The sequence below is a fragment of the Erigeron canadensis genome, chromosome 1 (genome assembly GCF_010389155.1).
Source record: "Erigeron canadensis isolate Cc75 chromosome 1, C_canadensis_v1, whole genome shotgun sequence".
Classification (NCBI taxonomy): domain Eukaryota; kingdom Viridiplantae; phylum Streptophyta; class Magnoliopsida; order Asterales; family Asteraceae; genus Erigeron; species Erigeron canadensis.
Genome location: NC_057761.1, coordinates 36,027,005 through 36,048,528, shown reverse-complemented (window position 1 = coordinate 36,048,528; position 21,524 = coordinate 36,027,005). Strand labels below are relative to the sequence as shown.

The following is a 21,524-nucleotide window of genomic DNA, read 5'->3' as shown; positions in this document are numbered from 1 at the left end:
ACTGCCACCGTCGTCGCCATTACATCGCAACCACCACTGTCACCTCCACCACCGCCGCTACCTCCACGCGACACCACATTTGTCATCGTTACATCGCGCGGGTACCCTTCCAGTTTATTAAAGTCATGTTTATAATTCAACTTTTTAATTATGATACTCAATTTACATTGGTAACTAACTAAGATTTTTTATGTTTAATAATCATTGTTAATTACATTAATATTTTGCTTATAAATAAATATGCACTCATATCTATTTTTGAAATATTTTTGTTAATGTTATATTTATACAATGCAATTTTTTTATCTACAAGTATCATGATTTATTACTTAAAATTTCATTTATATAATATGACTAATATGCAAATTTTAATGTATTACTAATATTTTTAATATAAACATAAACAAAGTTGTATTTTTCATTATAGCTTAGTGGTTGAGCACCAGCTTTACATGTTGGAGGTTTTGAGTTCGAGACATAGGAAGGACAAAGGATTTTCACAAAAAAGTCTTCCAGTGAAGCAGATTTGAGTCCTGTAGAAGGGGCAGGGTTTTATCCGAATTAAATGTCGTGTTTTCGGACGGTTTAATTGAGAGTTTATCCTCTTACTAGGTATTGTGGGTAAGGGCTCTCTAGCGCGGGTCCGGTTAAGACAACGTAAGCTATATCCCCTGTTGCGAGCAAATGATCCATACCATTCAAAAAATGATATAAACATAGTTAACAAATTTTCTTAAAAGGATGTTATAAATATAATAAAACAACTTAGAATTATATAAAGCAAATCATATACTCCGTATGACGAAAGAAAGTGAGCAAACTTGTTACATTTTTAAGCAACATGTAATAATCATGTAATACATGTATCATGTATGCATGTGTGTACACGCATATATGATTAATATGTAAATGATATATTCATGTGATACATGTATGTTTCTATACACATATATGATTACACGTGATATATCAAAATTTGGTTCGGTTTAATTAATCGTGGATAATGAAAGTTGAAAATCATAACTTAACCATTATACACTCTTTTTTTGGGTTTCGGCCTTTTTAGGTTTCGATTTTGGTTTTTTCGCTGTGTGGTTCAGTTTTATTTTTCGGTTTTTCAATTTTATTTTAAAACATGTTTGGATGACCTTGTTACACAAATTCATAATAGAACAACTTAAATGCTTATATAATTACGTTCTACAAGTACTTTACTAAAATCGTTTTTTATTTTATTTTATCAATAACCATCTTTCATCATAATTTTTTTCATTATTCATCCTTTAATTAGTAATGTTTTTATATAAACCATCACTCCTGAAACTAGAATGACATATATGCCCTTTTTGGATATTATATTTTCAAAAATCTTTTAATACAGAATGTTATTTCAATCATGGTTTTTTCAATTAAATGATTTTTAATGGAACATTACCCTATATATATATATATATATATATATAAAAGACTAGTATACACTCTCATGTCTCCATTCATCTTTTAATTTTTTACAATATTTATCCTTCTCATTATAACTATAAATATTATCATTCATAACAAAAATAACTATACATCTATTATTCATTCAGTATTTACCACCATTTACGCAAATCTATAAAAATTTGTTTTTTTACACTTTAATTGTATAATGAATTGCTTGACCGGGGATCAAAAAAGGAATAAATTGATAGATAAAACAAGTGCATAATTGAAAATGTCGCACATTGATTGCACAGTTATACAGTGAAACTTATAAAGTCTAATACGATTGTTGTTGACAAATTTAATTGGCACATCATCATAGATCGCCTAAGTTATCAAAGTTTTATATAAGCATCAGATGGTTGAAAAGTAAAAAAGAAATGAGTTTTTCTATATTTGGGGGAGTGGGAAATGAGTTTTTCTATATTTTGGGGAGTGGTGGTATTTAGTTTTTGTAAGAGGGGTTTTGTTATAGATATTAATCCTTGCAATTTAAAAAAGGATCAAGGAAAATTGGTAAAAATATAAAAAGGAGACATGGTGGTAGATTTTTTTTTTTTTTTTTTTCATATCAAAATCATACTTAAGTGAAAAAAATCATGTTCAGTTCTAAAATAACGTAAAACAAATTTAGAAGGATACGGTTTTGTAATTTATTCTAGCAAAACAATGTACCAAAATCAAAACAATAAGGACCATTAATGAAACTTCAACAAAAACACTAAAAAGTAAAAGGTAAGGGAGTAAAAGTGAAAAATTTCCATTTATACAAATACATTTATACACTACATTACACATTCATATTCTTATATATTCTTATATTTAAAATACCTTCCCAAACTCAAACTCAAACCCCTGAGTTTTCAAGTGACACCCAACACAAAGATTACAACTTCTATCCATCTCAACTTCTGTATATCTTTACATATCTTTATAACTTTATTTATATATACATATATCTTTATATATCTATACAATCTCAATTGCCAGAAATCTGGATCTCTAACTGCTACAAGGGACAATATTCATCAATCCCAGCTTATCTGTTTCTATATCTATAGATTTCATTTTCTGTATCTAACTACTACTACTACTACATTGGTACTGGTAAGTTAATTAATCAATTAGTTAGTTAATTATTTAATTATATATTCATTTATTGATATTTGTGATCTTTAATTACTTGTCAAGTTACAATTTTTATTATTGGGTTTTCAAATTTACACTGTTTACAATAATGTTTGATCTAACCCAGTTCCAGATTCATTAGCTTTATAATTATTTAGTTTTTTTTTTTTTAAATTAAAAAAGTATTTTTTTTTCTCATTATTATTTTGTTTTAATTTTTGGGTTTAATTGTACTGAAATGAATTTGGTAGTTTTGTAAATGTTTTAATATTACATTGTTTTTTTTTTATAGAAGAAAAAGCTGAAAAATTATTCCTTTTGATTGATTATTATGTTTATGAACTGGATACCATACAATTTGGAATATTTAATTAATTAGTATGGTTTGCCTTTTATTATATTTTTGTCTAAATGATGTCGGTGTTTATGTTTTTTGGCACTCTTTACATTATATATATATAATATTAAATTTTATATATATAAATATATAAAGCAAATATATATGTATATGTATAGATATATATGTGTAGGCTATATGTATATGTGTGGATAAATTTACTCTAGATTTGGTGATGCATGCTATTCTTGTTGGATTAAAATGGGATGCCTTTGATTTTAGATTTTGCCTAATTTTCCACTTGTCACTTTTCATTTCAGGCCTTTGTCAAATTTTATTGAATGTCAATTTTTAAGACATTGTTTTCTTAAGTTGTTGGTGTTAAGTCTTAATCTTCTTTATTTTTTTCCCAACCCTTAGCTCACAAAAAAGAAGGTCTTTAATTTTATATCTGTAAACAATTAATAATTTTTATATATAAAAAAGGTGTTTAGTTAGTACTAAGGTTTCTGATTTCTGAATGCTGCCCTGTATAATAAACAGAAAGGTCCCCAGTTTGCAGTCAAGGCTAAAATATCATCTTCCTGGTTCTTGTAACAGGGTCAGAAATCATTTTGTTTTTTTCTCTCAGGTTTGTTTTTTTATCATATAAGTTTATTTTACTAATCTTTGTTGTTTAACATAATTTTATTTTCATTGTGGAAATGAGTTAATAGCTAGCCACTTAGCCAGTGACACGTGTCAACATTTTGTGTTCCTGTTTGGTCCTAGCCTCGTCGTAAGTTTTTGTGTTCGTTGTCGGTATTGTAAGTTTAGTATCGGTCCTAGTGTCGATGTAATTTCTAGCATCCTGCTAATTTTCATATATTATCTATATGTATATATATTTGCCTTTAAAAATATGTTTTCATATTGTGTTTTGTCATTTTGATTTGAAGGGTGTGATTTGATAACTTAAGAGCAAGTATCCGACTGCTCTGAGATAATTCTCGGTTGATGTGTTTTCGTCTGACTGATAACCAAGTTCATGATTAGATGTTTCGTGTTTTTGTTCAAGTAGTAATCTGTTTATGGCAATGCTTGAATTGTTGTATCAAATGTATCATGTATCATGTATGTATTGATTGAAGGTAAAGAAAACATGGGTCACTTTTGGTAAAGTAACTATCTCTAGTTTATGAAAGTGAATGCTTTTATTAAACCTAATAAATGCCTATACAGGTCTATAAGTGTGTTATTTAAGTTTTGAAATTTTTGTTCCCTGATGTGTTATATGAGCTGATGTAGCGTGCTTGATGACTAACTTAAACATTATTGAAAACACATCTGCTGTATAAGTCTTAGTTTCAGCAACTTATGGTTGAATTATTTATAAGCAAATTAACTCGATATCAATTTGTGTTCATCAATCATTTAATACATTATTGATTATTTATATTTTTATTTTCTGCATTTTTATAGTAGATAATTGTAGCCAATGGATCGTCGGAGTTGGCCATGGAAGAAGAAATCATCGGATAAGTCTGGTGCTGACAAAACTTTGATAGAATCCGTTAGTGTCCATGCTTCAGCTGGTTCTCAGGGGGACAAGGTTTGTTCCCTGGTCTTTGACTCTTTCTGTTAGTACTTGTGAATATTGAAATATGTTTACTTGTTTTATATATGTGAGTATTATATATTCAGGTGAAACAAGATAGCTACAAAAAGCCTAATTACGTTCAGATCTCCGTGGATCAGTATTCACATTTAACTGGATTGGAGGATCAAGTGAAATCATATGAGGATCAGTTGAAATCATATGATGATCAAGTGAAGTCATTTGAAGACCAAGTGAAGTCATATGATGAACAAGTGAAAAGATATGAAGATCAACAATTGGTATATGAAGATCAGATTAAGACTTTAGAAGATGAAGTAAAGGACTTGAACGAGCAACTTTCTGAAGCCCATTCGGAGATGACCACAAAGGAGAATATGGTTAAACAACACGCAAAAGTAGCAGAGGAAGCTGTTTCAGGTGTGTGATCGTTTAATCTCATCACTCGATCATAAAGTATAATCTGTTTGCTAATTAGTGATTTATGTTCACAGGTTGGGAAAAGGCGGAAGCTGAGGCTGCAACTTTAAAAAATCATTTAGAATCAGTGACTCTGTTAAAACTCACCGCTGAAGATCGAGCATCACATTTAGATGGGGCACTGAAGGAGTGCATGCGTCAGATAAGAAACTTGAAGGAAGAACATGAGCAGAATGTACACAATGTTGTTCTTGCAAAAACAAAGCAGTTTGACAGGATGAAACATGAATTTGATGCAAAGATAGCAAATTTAGATCAAGAACTCATGCGATCCGCTGCTGAAAATGCTGCAGTTTCTAGGTCTTTACAGGATCGTTCAAATATGCTGATCAAAATGAGCGAAGAAAAGGCACAAGCAGAAGCAGAGATCGAGCTTTTAAAAAGCAACATCGACTCCTGTGAGAGGGAAATAAATTCTCTTAAATATGAGTTACATCTAGTTGCTAAAGAGCTGGAGATTCGTAATGAAGAAAAAAATATGAGCTTGCGATCTGCTGAAGTTGCAAATAAGCAGCATGCGGAAGGCGTGAAGAAAATAGCTAAGTTGGAAGCCGAGTGCCAAAGATTACGTGGGCTTGTAAGAAAGAAGTTACCTGGGCCGGCAGCTCTTGCCCAAATGAAACTGGAAGTTGACAGTTTGGGCAGGGACTATGGTGAAACTCGGTTCAAAAGGTCTCCAGTAAAGCCTCCTAGTCCACAAAGTCCACATTTCTCGTCGTTGCCCGACTTTTCTCTTGACAGCATACAGAAGTACCAAAAAGAAAATGAATTGCTGACAGAGCGTTTATTAGCAACGGAAGAGGAAACAAAGATGCTGAAAGAAGCTTTAGCTAAACGTAATACGGAACTACAAGCTTCCAGAAACATTTGTGCTAAAACAGTTAGCAAACTTCAGAATCTGGAAAGTCAGCTGCAGTCAAATTCTCAAGTGAAGACTGCTATTAGTCAAAATGCAAGTAATCCGCCAAGTGTGGCCTCATTTTCAGAAGAAGGAAATGACGATGATGTTAGTGTTGCTGGATCTTGGGCTACAGCTATGATCTCTGAGCTCTCTCATAATAAAAAAGACAAGACAATTGAGAGTCCTCAAAGGTCTGATAGTACAAGTCGTTTGGAGCTAATGGATGATTTCCTGGAGATGGAGAAGTTGGCTAATTCATCAAATGGGTCACAAGTTGCCACTGACTCAGAGTTACAGGGTAAAGAAAAGCTCGATGCAGATCCCTTGGAGAAACCAAATGGGGGTGAGAACCTTAATTCTAAAATTACCGAATTACTGAATTCATTACCTAAAGATACAGATTCAGATAAACTTTATCATGAAATAAGCCGAGTTGTACGTGTATGTGGATCTGATGCCACATCTGATCACCATGATCAAGAACTGGCTGCTGCTATTTCTCGTATTTATGACTTCGTGTTAATTCTTGGAAAGGAGGCAAAGTCTGTGGTGGGAACATCTTTAGAAGAGAATGAAATCCTTCAGAAGGTCGAGGAGTTCTCTGTTTCCTTTAAAGAGATCGAGTCCAGCAAAATAAATCTCAATGATTTTGTTCTTGGCGTGTCTGGTGTAGTTAGTAAAGCTAGTGAACTTAGGTTCAGTTTTGTGGGTGATGAAGCTAATGATAATGAAGCCAGTAGTCCAGATTGCATAGACAAAGTTGCTTTACCTGAGAATAAGGTTGACTATTCAAATGGTTGTTCCCAATTTTCAGATACCACATCTGATCCCGACATACCTCATGATGGAAGTTCTGTACCGACATCTGATTTAAATGTGAAGTCATGGAAATGCTCGTTGGAGGAGTTTGAACAGATAAAATTAGAAAAAGAGAATATGGTTATGGATTTGGCTAGATGTAATGAAAATCTTGAAGCCACTAAAATACAGTTAACTGAAACTGAGCTTCATTTATCTGAAGTTAAATCTCAGTTGACGGCTGCTCAGAAGTTAAATGGCTTATCTGAGACACAGCTTAAGTGTATGGCTGAGTCGTATAACTCGCTAGAAGTTCGTGCTGGTGACTTGCAATCTCGGGTCAACCTTCTGGAGTCAAAGATAGAAATGTTGGATAACGAGCTTGCGGAAGAGAGGAAAAATCACGAGGATACTGAGGCAAAGTGCAAAGATCTTCAAGAGCAATTGCAGAGGTAAACAAGTTGACATTTTAATATAAAACCTGGTGCTTATATATTCTGTAGAACTATAAATCTGATTTATCTTTTGGCTAATTATGTCAGGCTCGAAGCTTCCCCTGTTGCTGATATGGATATCAAAAGCAATCAGGTGAGTCTCACTATAACGGCACAAATTGCTAGATACTTCAAATCATGTTTTAAGTTACCCAAGCTATATTTCCTTTTCTTTTCTGGGAATCAGATTTCGTTTTCATGTCTAGTACAGATTTACTGGCCTCAGAGTTCACTTTTTGTATTTCATTTATTAATGGTTTATGTATTACATGCACCCATAGGGGATAAAGGAGATGACTATTTCCGTTTTGGAATGTCTAATTTTATTGCCACTTTACCTTTTGGCAGATTCTTGCTAAAATTATTAACGTTATCATTCGCATGAAAAATGTTGATCTTATGAAGTTGAACATTTCTCATTTTTTCTTCCCATCCCCTCTTTGCATATGTTTGTTGTTAAAATAGTTGTTGAAATGTTTTGAGCTCACTAGATTCCATTTCCTCATTGTTGAGGAGTCCTTTCAAGGCATTTAGAGCTAATAGTTAAACACTTGAAACAGAATCTGGTTATAGCTAATAGTTTAATATAGGATTTGTTGATGGCAGTTAATAAGTATTATGCTCTTGACTTTCAGGAGAAAGAATTGGCAGCTGCTGCAGAGAAGCTAGCTGAGTGTCAAGAAACAATATTCCTCCTAGGAAAGCAGTTAAATGGCATGCGTCCTCAATCTGACTTCATGGGGTCTCCATTGAGTCAAAAAGGTCAAAGCTTTGTTGAAGAAGAAGTAGAACAAGAAGACGAGAAAGAGGAAATAACTACTAGCAGTGGCATGAACATGCAGCCAGGAAACGAGTCTCCTGTTCATTTAGATAACCATCAATATAGTCCTTCAGATTCTGAAGCCAACAATCTTTTGAGATCACCAATCAGTTCAAAAACTTCAAAACACCGACCCACCAAATCAGGATCATCTTCTTCATCTTCTAACCCGACACCTGAAAAGAACACTCGTGGCTTCAGCCGATTCTTTTCTACAAAAGCAAAGTGAACCTGGACCCATGATTACGTGTAGATACTACTTTGGAAAAGGAATTTCTGGCATTACGTGAAACTGTGAGGTAAATTTTTGTATTACATGCCTGTATTTGATGTTGTTCTTGATGTCCCTCCACATAAAATGGTCAAGTTAGTGTATTTCTATTTTTTGGTTTGTTTGACTGAAGAACATGACATAAGTTTTTCATGAAATATGTTTTTTTCTTTCTCATTTTACTTGAAGAAACAACTTGTGTTAGTAAATGTTGTTTCAGTTATAACCAAACAGAGTGCATTATTCCATTTATATTTATTCATTTAGTTATGTAGTTTTATCAACTTTCCGATAGTGTTTATATCAGATGGACGAAGTGCTTGAAAATGTATTTAATTTACTTGTTTTGCTATTATATGTATTCGATTCTCAGATTGCCTTTATTATACGTATCAGACTTTCAATTACAATTTAGTTCCTCTATCCGGTAACAAGCTTTTTTGTTACTAATGTGGCGGTCATATAAGTTGAAATCGTCTGCCATGTGATTAAACCGATGTCACCTTGGCAGATGCCATTGATGATGATACTTTGCATGATTATCTATGTTTGTTTGGTTTAGCTTAAAAATGTGGAAATTAGTACGAGTAGTATATTACAAGTTCAAAAAATGACTAGTTTTTGAAGTAGTCGGTAAAGAAAAACTATGCTATTTTGAGTGCAAGTGTTGGTCAGATGATGAAAGTACCTAAAGAAAAGATTGGATGACAATGGCAAATTGGCAAGTGCATCTCACCAAATATTCAGCTTTTATGAGGCCATTCTTGGTAGTTTCAAGCTTGGACCTGCTTCCTAACATTCAATATCATTTCTGACCCACCAGTGCCTTCATATGGACTCAAACTTCTTTTCTTACACTATAGTATAATAGCTAATAAAATACTCGTAATATTATATCCAACATTTATTACACATCAAGTGATGATGAACCAACCATTTGGCTTTACTAGAACTACTCCAACATAATGAAACCTTGAGACCATATTCACACCACTCATGAGTGAGTTGGTGGTTAAAGACATGGATATATAAAAGTTATAAAACACTTCCAAGGAATAACTATGATGTGAATAAAATAACAGGACATGGCATGAAAGATTTTTTAACTTGTTTGAGGTACTAAACTATGTACGTAGTCTCGTAGTTTTAGCCTTTAGGTATCAATGGACCATATATGAACGTACATTAATTAGAAAACTTGTTTGGTTTATTTAAAAATTGTATAAATTCATGCTAAGTGCATTATGATATTTGCTCTTACAAACACTAGTTATAAAACTCGTTTGGTTTATCTATATCTATACTATATTATAAAGCAAATTACCCCTATCTAAATTTTAAGTTTCAACATTTACTTTCTTAAAATATCCCCCTATCAATTCTATATTTACCTAAAATAACTATATTACGCTTTCTCTCTCCTAAAATTTCAACCAATCATTTTTTTCTCCCTTCTCCATAAATCATTTATTCCTCTAATTCATTTAAAATATTTTATCTCAAAAACTGTACATCGATAAATTATAAAAATCATATGGGTGTTCTTAAAATTTCATGCTCTTTCATTAGAGATAATATTCGATATACTTTCGATGAATTTTTAAATCCGAGGGCGGACGGCTAAGACATTTGAATATCACACATTATGACCTATTACCTCTTATGACCAATCACACTCTATGACCTATCACTCCACCATCTCACCGCCACTAACTCGACGGCCGCCGCAACGTGCGGGTACCGTTCTCGTTTATTTAAAAAGTAGATTTTGTTTTTCTTTAAAACAATTAAATATGAAACTAAATAGAGAAATGATATATCCTCCTAAAAAATGATATATCCTCCTTGAATTTTAGCTTAATAATCTCTTGTTATTACCAATCTTTTAATTACCTGTATTACCGGTTTGGTTAATATTTATTTTACGAGCATGGTATCTGCGCAATGCGGTGATAGTAGTGGAGAAGGCATTCTGCTTTTTTAAAGATTTTGGGTAGTTACGTAAAGAGAAAAAAAAAGTCCATGGGCAAATAAGGTATTTCAAAGACAGAAATATTTAATAGGAGGGGGGATTTGCTTTATTAGAAAGTAGAGATTATTTTTCTTATAAATATGTTACAAAACTTGTTATATATATTTTAATAAAACTAGTCAAATATAATACAATTCACTAAAAAAAAATATACCAAATAGGTATATTTCACAACAAAATATAAGTATTGTTGTTAAAAAAAAAAAAGAAAAAAACTGAAATAGAATACTAAAGTAGTAAAAGACTAATCCTTTTTGATCTGGACAAAATTGCCAAACTATAGTGAAATCAATATGTGGGCTGGCTAGCCCAAATTGATAGCATACATTAGGAATCTATATCAAGTGTTTCAATCCAGTAATCCACATTCTCCTTTTTAGATATCACTATATCAGTGTTTAGTAATCCACTTTCACATATATATAGATATACTTAAGTTAAGGTTTAGCATTTTTTGAGATGGCTTAGCATTTCTTTCCATGTACATATATAGATATACTTAAATGAAGGTAGCGTTGGTTAAAAAAAGAAGATAAAATACATAACAATCAAGGAGGACAAGTATAGTATAATGGTATAAAACTCGTTTTTTTTTTAATAGAAAGTGAACATATGTTACTTTTTACCGATGTGTATATAGTTGTATGAATAATTATATATAGGTAGATCGGATTATCAAATATTGAAGACAGTATGCGACACCATATAAAAGAGGTCTTGGAAGACAAACTGTCTGAATATATAAGAGCTTCCCTTTTTTTTTACTAGTATTATGAAACTATAGAAGTATAGAAAATCAATGGTGTCATTTACTTAGGAGTCTACTAATTACTTACATATGGAGGCAAATATTACATGTTGGTAATTAAATATTTGTTCTTTTAATTCATCCTTCATTGGTCTTGATAGCCTTGCTAACCGCTAACACTCACCCACATAAGAACCTCCGGGCATGAAGAGCACAAGTCACCTAGGGCTCCGGCTGCATCACGAAAAGGACAAAACCCCGACAAAGCCTACATGACGTAATCTTGGGCATTTTTTCAGTATCGCTCGTGCTCCAATACGTCCTAAGAAGTGTACCAGAGACTATTTGTGGCACAGAGTGACACATGCCTTGTAATGCTCTCCTTTCTATAGTAATTTGACGTCTTGCTCCACCCGTCAGTCTTCTAATGCTAGCTAACAAGTAAGCGAACAAAGAGGAACTAGTCAATTTCAACTGACGGGCCGTTGGGACAAGTTTTATATAACAGACAACATTTATGACAACTTATCTAACGTATCATCATCTACTTAATAAACTGCTAGGTAGAGATGGGGTACGTATCAATTCAAAGTTGAAACGCAAGGTCCGTTTTGTCAAAGGATTCGGGCCGGTATGAATTATTTGCTTGGCAAATACTAAGCTGTTTTCGGTAGACGGGTCCATTGTCAATTTCTTTTTAAAGAAAATCGATCTATATTATAATCTGACAAAATACAATTCTATTTTGTAGCCATAAGTCTTGGTCCCTTTGTCGTTAAGGATGTATCAAAGATCGAGCAGGTATCCATCATACATAGAGACAATGGCCCAACTGAAGTTCACTGTATAGTGGGGCTCTAAGGTTTATGCATCGTCGTTTATTTTTACGTTTCAATGCATATTAAAACTTTTAATTCACGCAAAATACACACGGTTTTAAATGTGTAGATATTGCTAAATTAATTCTCACAGCTTCATCACAAGATCATATTTTTGTCATGCGTAGGTTTATGAATAAAGCTACAAAGAGTCACGTAATTATATATCTAGTTAGTGTAAACAATTTATAAAAGTTTTTCACATTTTTTTGTGTGCAATACTATACTTCTTTTATGTGTGCAATACTATAATGAAGTAGAATTTATCCATACTTTTTTGAAGTTTTGAAAAATCCACTATCTTTGGTTTTTCTTGCCTTTGCCAAATTGGAAAGTGTTGATGTTGTTAGAAATTAATTTTTATCTATGAGCAATGACTTAATTTTTTTATTTATTAATGTAGTAATATTATATTAATTTTTCCCCGAATATTAAGTCGGTATGTGATATCAGAGATACCCCACCGTATAACGGTGAAGCCTTACATAAACCCTAAACAACAAGATATTGATTATGGACTGTTACAAGTAATATTCCAAGGGAAAACCCCCAAATTTTGCCATCAGGCCATCCCTAAGAATAGAGTTCAATACTTTTGGAAAAAACGGAGAGTAAAATGGATCGACTTGACATGACCATCCTATCGTTGACCATGCCAACAGACGAAAGAGAGGGATTAACTTTTTAATTATCAAATGAATGATATTGTATAATATCTTTTTGTCTAAAGTGCATGACACCTTGACTAGTTCTGAAGTTTCACGGTTTCACCCACTTATCACTTCTATTATATATATTCAGCAAAATATTGATATTGAATCCCATCGAACGGATAAAAATGCAAATAGCGACACACGTTTTTTTGAGATACATTATTCCCCCCCCTTTTTTTATATATATTCCGCTAGAGACGATAATTAGTTTTTTTTCTTTTTAAAAATCTTTATAAATTAAAGTGCATTTTCAACATATTATAATATCTATCTGTAAAGGTGATTTGCTCATTTGTTGATATAAACCACGGTACAATTAAATTGATGAATGTGGATGTTATTATGTTAATATTACGTTGAACACGCTCATTTTTTTTTTTTTTTTTATCATCATCTATATTCATACACAATCTGCGTATCCGACTTCGTATATGTGTTTGGATTAAAATACACTTAATCTGGTACATATTAAAAGAAAAAAAATCATATAATTTGAAAAGACAAACATTCTATGTTTATCATAAAATGTTCTATCAACTTTTAGATTAGAGCCTAACAATATAATTCAAGAATCCAAGGAGCAAATATCTGTAATTTCATAAGTTGGTAACGCATTTGTACCAAACCAACTTACCAAATTTTTTTTTAAGGCAATAATTATATAAAATTAAAACTTAATTACAAAGTAAAGCTCTACAAACCAAAGAGTTGCAAATAGCAACCAATTGGCCATAAGCAAAGAATACCAATAAACACAAAACAACAATCAACACTATAATTAACACATAAAAGACTCTACCAAAATCTAAAACAAAAATTAATGCTTACAATGGATTTTACCACATCAATCTTCCATCTTCCAAGACGCAATGCACCATTCATTCCATTTAAGAGGTTGTTTTTCATTCTATATGATATCCAAAAATGCGAAATAACTTGGATTTCATCACAAACCTTATGCAACTTCTCTTTGCTATCTTCAAATACCTTCTTGTTTCTAGCTCTCCAAATAGTATATAGCATTGAACAAACTACCGATTTCCAAAACATTATTTGTTTCTCATTAGAACTTATTGCCCTTGTGAGTAGTTCCTCTACCGAAAAAATATTAAAATCACGCATCCTCCACCATTTAAAAATATTTGTCCACCCTCTAGCCACTCTTTCACAAGTTACAAAACAATGGTTGATTGTTTCAATTACATCATCACAACAAGAACAAAGTGTAGAGTGAAGGTTAATACCTAAATAGTCAAGCCATGATCTCACAGGTATTTTCTTTTGTTGAATTCTCTAAATTAGAATGCCTACTTTTCTAGGCACCAAGTAATTCCAACCTGTGTCAAAATTTGAGCTATGATTGACAAGAATTACCTCATCAATAACCTTTCTTAGTTCATTCACCACGAATTTTCCATGTTCCACAAGATTCCATTTCCAACAATCTTTTTATCCCGTTGAGGTGTCTTTTGTTGAATTAGGTTAGTCAAAGTATGGAATTCGCCTAGACCTCTTCCTCTAACTTACCAGTTGATTAAGATAAATAATTTCTTCTAGTACTTGACTAGAGGGGGGGGGGGGGGGGAAGTGGAACACGGAGAACTCATTTTACCGCACGAGCCCCCTTGGTAACACCGCCGCCTCCTCTTTACCGGATGAGAGAGAAAGCCAAAAGTGGGTTGTTTACCGATCAAAGGGAAAGAGGAGAGAGGAGAGAGACAAGAAAGATGAGACTTCTGATTGGTTGTTCACCTTTTCTTTTTTTTTATTGTAACTATATTTTTATTTATGTTTCAGCCCATGTACTTTTATTTTGTTTATTATTAATTATATTTATATATGTATGTATATGTTTTTTTCAATAAAGTTTTAGATTTGATGTATAAAAAAGAGATGATGAGTTGGAGATTGGGATGTTTGGGGAAATTGGCGTCAGTGTTTTGGGAAAGATGATGAAGATTGAGAAAAATTGAGCTGAAAAGTTTTTATTGGTGGTAAAGTTTGAGGGAATAGAATCGTGCTCACATTCACCAAGATTAACCATTTTCAATACAATTTTTTTGTGTGTGCGTGAGTACGTACGTACATGCGGTTGATAGCGTTTCATTTGCTTTGCCAATTGTTGGGTTTGTATGATATGTGAGAACGAGAAGTTAGAGGTTAAGGTTTCTGATAAAATACTTTGAATTTTGAATTTAAAAGTTTCATTTATTTGTAGTTAGTACATGTTTACTTCGTAACGAATGAGTATTACTATTACTACTATATAATAATAGCTAGATGTTTGCACGAGAATGTGTAGTGGCGGCGGCAATAAGTTATTATGGCAACAAATAATTATGGATATAAAGGTAATTGATGTATAAGGGGTTAGTATAGTCATTTTAGGACTTTAGAGATATATAATATAAACTTATATTATTAAAGATATTTTAGATATATGAGTTAAAAAAAAAAATTTAAAAAGTGATATTTTGATATTTTAAAGATAAAAAGTTAGAATGGGGAAAGAAATTTTGTTTTATATTGGAGTAAAGAAAATCAAATGAAATGGATTATTGATCTCTATGTGTAGATCATAAACGTATTAAAAATACATTGTGTTAAATCCAGATCACAGTGTGTTTTGACAGTTTTCTAGTTTTCATGAAAATTTTAGTTTTTAAATGATCAAAACCCTTATACTTTAAGCATAAAGACTACTATATTATAATGGAGTTAGGTATTATAAAACAAGTATTAAAGTAAAATAGATTCACGAAACAATTGATGCACTATGATTTTCATGATGCATGGTGATTTTCAGTAAAAGAAAAACCTATTGTTTTATTTGTTTTACTTTAATACTTGTATTATTTTACCTAAAACCTATAATATAATCGGGGAAGGGAATATATGAGACTGTTAGACATCTAAGTTGGGTGAAAAGCCTCTCACATACTTTTTTTTAAACCATAAAAATCATGGAGGGCCAAACATTTATTCAAAATATTAAAATATTGGTATGTGAGGGGTTTTTCACCCAAGTTGGAGGCATTACAACCCTATACTCACTTTTCTCTAATATAATATAATATAATATACTCCCTCTGTCCCAATTTAAGTGTCCACATTTGACTTATTGAGTCTTTCTTCTCTAACTTTGACTTTAAGTATTTTTGTTTGTATAATATAATACTTAATGAAAGTTATATCAATGAAAAGTACATCCAAAGCTCAATCTATTCATATATTTTACATCAATTATGGCTTAACACACACGAAACAATTTACGGTCAAAGTTACAAAAGAAAGACTTCAAAAGTCAAAATGGACATTTAAATTGGGACGGAGGGAGTAATATAATAGTGTGTAAATTGTATACGTATATAAATGCATCTAATAATAGTCTTCTTTACGACTCAAGGGTATGAGACATTTCATGAGAGGGTCAATCGAAATCATGATTCCGTAATTGGATCTTCCGTTACATGGCATCATCTCGACATCCAAGATGCCTCTCAAAGATAAGGATATGATCTGTTTTTAAATGCCTCCCAAAAAATGTTGAAAAAGTTACTAGTCAGGTTATTCGGACCGGGGAGGCAAATGGGGCTTCCCACATGGGGGAGACTTCCGATACGTGGCAGAGGCTCCCCCAAAGAGTAGCCCCTCCTTTTTCTTGGAGTGAGGCTCCTCTTTGGGGAAACCCTCCTTTAATTTTTTTTTTAATATAATTTATATATATATATATATATACACACTTATCCAAAAAAAACACACCCCATTCATCTATCTTTCTCTCTCTGCCAAATGAAAAAAAAACACACACACACACAAAATTTCAGATCCTTTGTTCAAAGAAAACACAATTTCAGATCCCCTTTTCGATCTATCATGTTTATGTATACACAAATAACCACACAAAAACATACACATACAAATAGATAGCAAGAAAATGGAGAAACTTGCCGTGGTACTCACTGGAACTCGCCGGAAATTGCCTGAAACTTGCCGGTTTCAGCTATGTGTGTGAGTATATATATATATATATATATACAGATATTTGTGTGTGTGTGTGTGGGGGGGGGGGGGGGGCAATGTGCTGTTTCAACGGCTCTTTTTTTTAAAGGGCGATCAATATTCATCGGCCGACTAGTTTTTGGACCATTGCCGCCCCTCGGGGCGGTGTAGCATGCGACAAAGGGGCAGCAATGTGAGCTTTATCCCCCCCACTCCGATCAATCTGATAAGGGTGGGGGAGTGCCTCAATATCCCTCCCCGCCTTTTCTCTTCTTTCCCGCCCGCTCCCTAAATGCAAAGAGTGCGTCCTAGCATCTCCCCACCTTTTTCTATTTAATTTATTTTCCATTTATTTTTATTCAAATTATAACTTATAACTAATTTTAAATAATAATAATAATATAATGTATTGAAAACAAAAAAGAAAAAAAACAAAATACATACTTTGAACCAATATTATAAATAGTTTAAACTTCAGGGAATAAATTGTAAAATTGTAAAAAAAAAACAAAAGTGTTTGAACCAAAAGACTTTGGCCCCTACTTCTATCTTCTTTCCCTGCAACATATAGATATAAATATGTATATCTATATATAAAAAATGGCAGCCTAGTTTAAAAAAAAGAAAAACATAAGCAACGGTCAAATATAACGGTCACAACATCGGCAACAAAACCGGCACCACCCTCCCCAGTTCTCTCCCCACCCTACCGGTACTGTTAGGACGGATTAGTGTTCAATACGGTACCGGACGTGTACCGATCCGGTCCCCGGGGCACTCCGTGCACCCTTAAGGAGAATGCATGAATAGATGAAAAAGTGGTGGTCAACTTTCTTGCTGAACCGTAGAGGAAAAAAAACATTCGAATACCTTGAGCGGCCATTTACTCACGTAGCCGACATTCTAAAGTTGTTCCAACGATATTCCAAGTAAAAAAAAAACCTCAATTCCGCCTTCTACCTTTTAGTTCATATAAACCATATGATGGTAGTCTTATTAGGGGTGAGTATGGGTCGGTTTGGGTCGGTTTTTGGCTAAAACCGAAACCCAAATCAATCCATTCGGTTTGTAGAAAACCAAAACCATTGGATTCGGTTTATCGGTTTGGTTTTGGATCGGTTTCGGTTTTTGTTCGTGTTTTTTTAATTTTTTTTTTACTTTTTTGTTTATGATGTTATAAAATTAATTTTCAATTGTTAACAAAAAAAAAACTATGATGTAGAAACTAAAATATAGAGATGTTTCTTTTTAACTAATTATTTTTGTAGGTGTCAAAATTGATATAACTTTAATAAAACGAATTGATTTTATTGTATGTTTTCATCTAAAACATATAATTTATATAGTTTTGTACACTAAAAATACAAAAAATTTAATATATTAACATATACAAATTATAAGTATTATATATTATAATATGATATAATATAAAGGATTAATCGGTTCGGTTTTCGGTTTTTTTGGTTCGGTTTTGTCGGGTTTTTTTCGGTCTTTGGTTTTCCGGTTCGGCTTTTGCTCACCCATAAGTTTTATAATCTAGAAATTTAAAAACATTATAGATCCACCAGGGTTCGAATCCCATTTCTTACACTTGTAGCAGTGGATTATTACCCGAGGGGGGGGGGGGAGGGGGATTGATGAGCGTTCATTTTGTGATTATTTCCTATATCATTGGGTCTTGTTTTGATGCTTAAATGAGTTAAGAACTGTGAACTTTTGGTACTTAATGAGATGACATGTTATGATAGGTTCACAAGGCGTGCAAGTGAAGACAAATGTTTCTACTTAGCTTAACACGAAGCCACAAGACTATTGGACGAATACTAGCAAGCGGAACATGAAGAATTTGAGGGTAACATGAAACATACGACCATGTGTTAGTATTTTGGGCATAACTTTTTCATACGGACTCTGTTTCTGACGAAGGATCCAGCCAGCGCCGCTGGGACTTCTGCCAGCGCCACCCCCAAGGTCGTAACAGCTAGGGTTTATCCGAAAACCTATAAATACCCCTCTAAAACCCTAGGGCCGTATCATCCTTCCTCCAGACGACTTGGGGGCTGTTTCTAGGGTATTTTCACCAGATCTAAACCTCCTCACACCTCCATATCACACATATAATCAACCATCAATCCTTAATAACACCATCATCATAATCATGAAGCACTTTCATTAGATCTAAACTATCGTAACACTTTCATATCATCCGGAAGATCAAGACTCAATTCTCTACAACAACAATTTCTAGGTCAAATTGATTAGGGTTCGTAGTGTTGATTCGAAGGAGCGGCCAAGAAGGATACGGACTGCGTGACTTCGATTTCCCTATTATTAGTTTGATCTTTCCTTTACTTTTATTATTGTTATTAGCATACTTATTTGCAAGACTTATTTTATTTGACAATTATTATTATGGATTCATTTATATTAATGATTGTTAGGTTTATCTGCTCGGATAAGGTGATCATGTCTATGTAGTGATATTATTAGCTTATGGTTGTTTGACCTAGTTAAAGTAGGTTGGGGACTTGACAGGAAGTCAAACTGCTTGGGTGATTTAACCGGAATCCTATTAGACTATAAAGGTCAAGTCATAAAAACAGATTTAGTTTATAATCTTAATTAGGGGACTTAACAGGAAGCTTAATTAAAGGGTTAGGTGACTTGACAGGAATCGTGACCACTTAGACCGGAGGATTTAACAGGAAGCTTGGTCATGATTAGTCGTTCAACAGTTATAAGTAATATGGTAGATGATCTATGTGGCATGTGAACTGTTTCCAAGTAGATGTATCGTTTTTAATTATTATATCTTTCTGAACCCTTTCCCGGGAAAACAAAATAGTTTTAGTTAATTAAGTAGTGACAAACCCCTAACAATCTTAGAATTATACCTAGCTGCATTCATAGAATTTTTTTTTGAACAACGAGTTAGTAGTTAGTAATTATCAGTTAGCATTCGAGACACCACAGTGACATCTAATTGGGCAGTATGCGATGCACGAACCACGTGTGTCTGGGATGAAACCCAGGACTCTCGAAACCCCCTATAATAATCCACTCCTACAAATGTAGGAAGTGAGATTCGAACCCTGGTGGCTTTCCCCTAGGTCAGATATCTTACCAATAGGCCACCAACCCATTGGCATTCTTAGAATTGCCATAGTCCTTGAGAACGATCCTGGTCTTACCTATTTGCTATACTATAAACGAACGGGTCCACTGCCCGTGAGAATGAGTGTAATAGAGAAGTCAACCTTATAATAAATAAAGTTAAAACTTGTTAGGAATTTAAGTTAACGAATCTCGCTCATCAGGGATTTCGATAATTTTGGGTTTCTTTTTAGGCATGCGTGGTTCAAGCTCCGCATACTGTCCAATTAGATATCACTGGGGTATTATCGAATTGTAACTAGTAACTCGTTGTTGAAAAAATAAAAAACGTTAGAAATGATAAGTCGTTAGAATATAGTTAAATAAATATTGCGTAATTAGTTTGTCAAAATTTTAGTATCTTAGTTAACTGCAAAAAATAGAAAACACTTTTGGACCAATTTATGAAAATAGCAATAAGCTTTAAAAGTTTACTTTTTTGAAATGAACTTTTATTTATTCCCGAAAATAGTAACATTTGACACGCGTACATGATGACATGGACATTTTTCGATTACATGGCATTTTTTAAAGACGCGACATACTTTATAACAACAGAAAATCATAAGAACCTTTCGACCAATTTACGAAAATAACAGTGACCTTGAAAAATTTTACTTTCTAGCAATAAACTCTCATTTATTGTCGGATTACTCCAACACCGACGGTGGCGGTGTTGGAGGTGGAGGTGGTTTATTCTCGATTTCTTCAACTAATTTAGAAACCGTTGGCGGTTTGTTCGAGTTTGAGCCAGCCTCTAGACCTCCGCTTTTTGGATCTATGTCATCTGTCGATGAAGTATTCTTAAACGGTCCAGATCCGACCTATGAAACTCTCGTCTCACCTTGAACATCCTCTAGATCTCCCTACTTCGGCTAAAACAACGATATTTTGACATCTAATTTTAGAGATTTTTAATCTCGAGATAGATGAAGAAGAGCTAGACCTATGTCTCCTTTAAGATCTTCATACACAGTTTTTCAGCTTTTCAATGCTTGAAATAAGAAGAGACTAAACGAAAATCAATAAAATAAAGCTGAAATTAGTTTCAAAAGACAATAACAAGAAGAAATACCTTGTCAGAACCAAAAGTGAAACGGAGCCATGTCATTTCTTGGGAGAAATGACACGGCTGATAAAAATTACATAATACATAAATAAAAAATAATGTCATGTCATTGAAAAATGCCACGTAATTAAAAATTGTCCACGTCATCATGTACACGTGTCAAATGTTAACATTTTCGGGAATAAATGAAAGTTTATTGCTAAAAAGTAAACTTTTAAAGATAACTGCTATTATCGTGAATTGGTCCAAAAGTACTTTTTACTTTTTTACGGTTATTCCATAAATTTAAAACTACCTGATGCAACTATAATATCGGGACAATATATTCCTAAAAATACGTCGACTTTTTAGCGCTTAAACATTAAAGTCGATAGGGTGTGTAGTAACACATGATGTTGCTACATGACAAATAATTTGCCGCCTGCCATAACAATAATTCTGGGCCACTCTATGATATATTGATATGTAGCATATTGTTTTTCTCGCAAAAATCTTTGGCTATATATGTGGTTATCAATAAAACCTCTAAATTCTCTTTCTGTGCCCTTTATGGGATGTGATAGATCGTTTTGTTTTATTGAACTTCTTAACTTTTTCATCAGTTAATTAGGGAAGTTTGGT

General features: G+C 33.1%; 1 protein-coding gene across 4 annotated transcripts; it reads left to right on the top strand.

The window, feature by feature from the left end:
- Positions 1-2,331: 2,331 nt before the first annotated feature.
- LOC122601852 (filament-like plant protein 4) lies at positions 2,332-8,592 on the top strand. 4 transcript variants are annotated; one of them, XM_043774604.1, is made up of 7 exons: positions 2,332-2,589; positions 3,491-3,578; positions 4,412-4,538; positions 4,631-4,964; positions 5,039-7,175; positions 7,266-7,311; positions 7,853-8,592. In XM_043774604.1, exons 3-7 carry the CDS (start codon positions 4,425-4,427, stop codon positions 8,264-8,266), a joined length of 3,045 nt encoding a protein of 1,014 aa, XP_043630539.1. In that variant the 5' UTR covers positions 2,332-2,589; positions 3,491-3,578; positions 4,412-4,424; the 3' UTR covers positions 8,267-8,592. The 4 variants fall into 4 exon arrangements, with proteins under 4 accessions (XP_043630539.1, XP_043630532.1, XP_043630545.1 ...); XM_043774597.1 differs by having other exon boundaries at positions 4,409-4,538; XM_043774610.1 differs by lacking the exon at positions 3,491-3,578.
- Positions 8,593-21,524: the final 12,932 nt, after the last annotated feature.

Coding starts and splice junctions, on each gene's coding strand:
- LOC122601852 (XM_043774610.1), top strand. CDS start 4,425: ATGGATCGTCGGAGTTGGCCATGGAAGAAGAAATCATCGGATAAGTCT. Junction 7,176..7,265: donor CTTCAAGAGCAATTGCAGAG/GTAAACAAGTTG, acceptor TAATTATGTCAG/GCTCGAAGCTTCCCCTGTTG. Junction 7,312..7,852: donor TGGATATCAAAAGCAATCAG/GTGAGTCTCACT, acceptor CTTGACTTTCAG/GAGAAAGAATTGGCAGCTGC.